The following is a 2,334-nucleotide window of genomic DNA, read 5'->3' on the forward strand; positions in this document are numbered from 1 at the left end:
CACACACACACACACACACACACACACACACACGGTAACCTCTGACCTAGCCTGAACTAATACACAGTGTCATCCTCTGACAGAGACATGCTGTTCAGAGCCAAACCCAGACCTTGGCAGCACCAACAGTCCCAACAGAACAACTTTGTTTTAGTATTTATGGGTAGAACATGAAACAGGTTCTGCTCGGGGTCCAATACTCAGACAAATACAGGGCGGACAGAACCTGGAGGAGGCAAGAGAGCCCGGTTCCTGCTCCCTGCATGCCGGCGTCAGGACTGGAGTCTGGCAGTCTGAGCGCAGGCTGGGGCAAGGTGACAGCCAGGTGAGTCAGTCTCCACAGTAACACGATAATGAGCACTAAGAGGTCTTTCATTTGACAGGATGCACAATTTACACTCGTGTGAGTCACACCGAAACCCCAACAAGTTCCAGTGAAAGAACCGGGAGCCAGATCCACCTCCACACCGTGGTGTCGTCACTGCTTCCGGGTCGGGTCTTGACATTACAAACTGATGCCAGCGTTGAAATCAGGGCCACATGTGGGAGGACAGGTTTAATAATTTCATCTCTGTTTAGAAGAGATTAAAAAATCTGATTAAAATCATCAGGTTGATTGAAGCTGATCAAGTCAACAATCAGGCGGCTCTAATGTTGGACGTACAGCCTGAGGGCGTTTAAACGGAACAGGGACCCTACTTCTCCATCCAGCCTTTGTTCTCCTCTCCTGCTTGTCCTCTGTACCCCCCTCCTCCCCCTCTCTGTGTTTTGGTTCAAGCGTCCTCTAAGCCCCCAGCTCATCCAGTTAATCCAGTGAGATAATGGTGAACAGTGAGTGGTTGTTCTGCTCTGTAACTTCCTCACTAACAGCCTCTAAAATCACTGGACTGGAACCGACAGCAAGCGCAGCAGATCATCATTATCATCATCATCTCTGGACCCGTTCTCCCAGCAGAGAAAGCCGTGATTATTCGTACCATAGAAGCTGACAGAGACTCTGATCTACAAGGCCGACCCAAGGTTGTAAGAGGCCCCAACCAAGTGTGGTTCTGGGGGGTCCACCTGCAGTGAAGACACTGTTTACTTCAGGGTTCCTCACGTCTCAGTTTAAGCAAACTTTTTCCCTGTTGTGTGTTTAATCCATGTTTTAGTCCCCAGTGAACAGCCGTAAAGTCCTTTGATTAACCGCATGAGAAACTAAACTCTGAATCAGTTTGTCTCTGAGCCTTTTGGTCCGCCTGCTCAGTCAACAGAAGCTCAGCAAAGTTTTATTTTATCAGCAATCTTTAAAATGTCAGTTCATATAAACATATAAATATTCCTTTAAATGGGAACTTTTATCAAGTCCTCTAAGGGCCCCTGCTGGTGTGGGCCCCTGAGCCCACACCAATTATTTTCACTTTTTGATCAGGAACGAAATTCTCATTATTTATTTTTTCCACTTAATTTTTTAACTAAATGACCTTTTGACAGAAGAAAAGTCAGAGTTTTTAAATCTCAGATATTTCGATATGGATCCTGCTGAATGTTCAGGTTCTTCATCCAACCCCAAGAGGAGCCAGCCCCCACTATAAGCAAACCTTGCTCCTGTTCAGGGGCCCCTGCACATTAATATAAACCAACGATCCAGTAATAATCTTCACTTTAATAAATTTGCTCCCTTTGTCAAAGCTGGTGAAATGTCAGAACAGATCAGAAATGATCTCCATTATTTTTAGCCATATTTTAATCTAGTGATTATTTTTCCATTAATTGATTGATGTAACAAACAAATCCTGAGTTCAAATAAACAAATTTTTAATCTTGAAAGACATTTTCAGCGGTATAAAATGCAAAAACATGTAATTAAAAATATATTGAATTTTGGGAAAAGCAGGTCCGAAAGGTTTCTCATTTTAAATGCTTAACGATGTAAAATCTAAAGTTGTTTTATACAATTTAGGCTAAATTTCTGCTCTGAGTGGATCCTTATTTCAAAAATGGATGTTTTAGTCTCTATCCTCCACTTATTTATTTTAATACCTTATTTAATTTTTCATAAATTATTAGTCCATCAAATTTGCATCAAAGCAGATTCTTCACTACTTCAATCCTTGGACAGCATAAACAGAAGGACAGAGGGCCCCAGAGGATGGGCCCCGAATAATATTCTACTCCTTGGACCGGTTCTAAGCAGCAAACCACAGAAATCTTTAAGTATAAAAATTAAATCAATAACAAAGAAAAAAAAATACTAAATCAATCAGACAGCCGACTAGATCATTTAAATTCGTCAAACCACAGTTTTATTAACTTCTGCTTTATTTGTTCTATACATCCTTTACATATAAAGTC

General features: G+C 41.6%; 1 protein-coding gene across 1 annotated transcript in view; it reads left to right on the forward strand.

Annotated features, from left to right (window-relative positions):
* Positions 1 to 170: 170 nt before the first annotated feature.
* LOC107084859 (forkhead box protein A1-like) overlaps positions 171 to 2,334 on the forward strand; it is a 7,865-nt gene continuing 5,701 nt past the window's right edge. Inside the window, exons 1-2 of the mRNA XM_015374907.1 lie at positions 171 to 314; positions 871 to 1,041. Of these exons, the coding sequence (XP_015230393.1) occupies positions 171 to 314; positions 871 to 1,041 (315 nt within the window). The remainder of the gene's footprint in view (positions 315 to 870; positions 1,042 to 2,334) is intronic.

Source organism: Cyprinodon variegatus, unplaced genomic scaffold (assembly GCF_000732505.1).
Source record: "Cyprinodon variegatus isolate N-32 unplaced genomic scaffold, C_variegatus-1.0 Scaffold110, whole genome shotgun sequence".
NCBI classification, from domain to species: domain Eukaryota; kingdom Metazoa; phylum Chordata; class Actinopteri; order Cyprinodontiformes; family Cyprinodontidae; genus Cyprinodon; species Cyprinodon variegatus.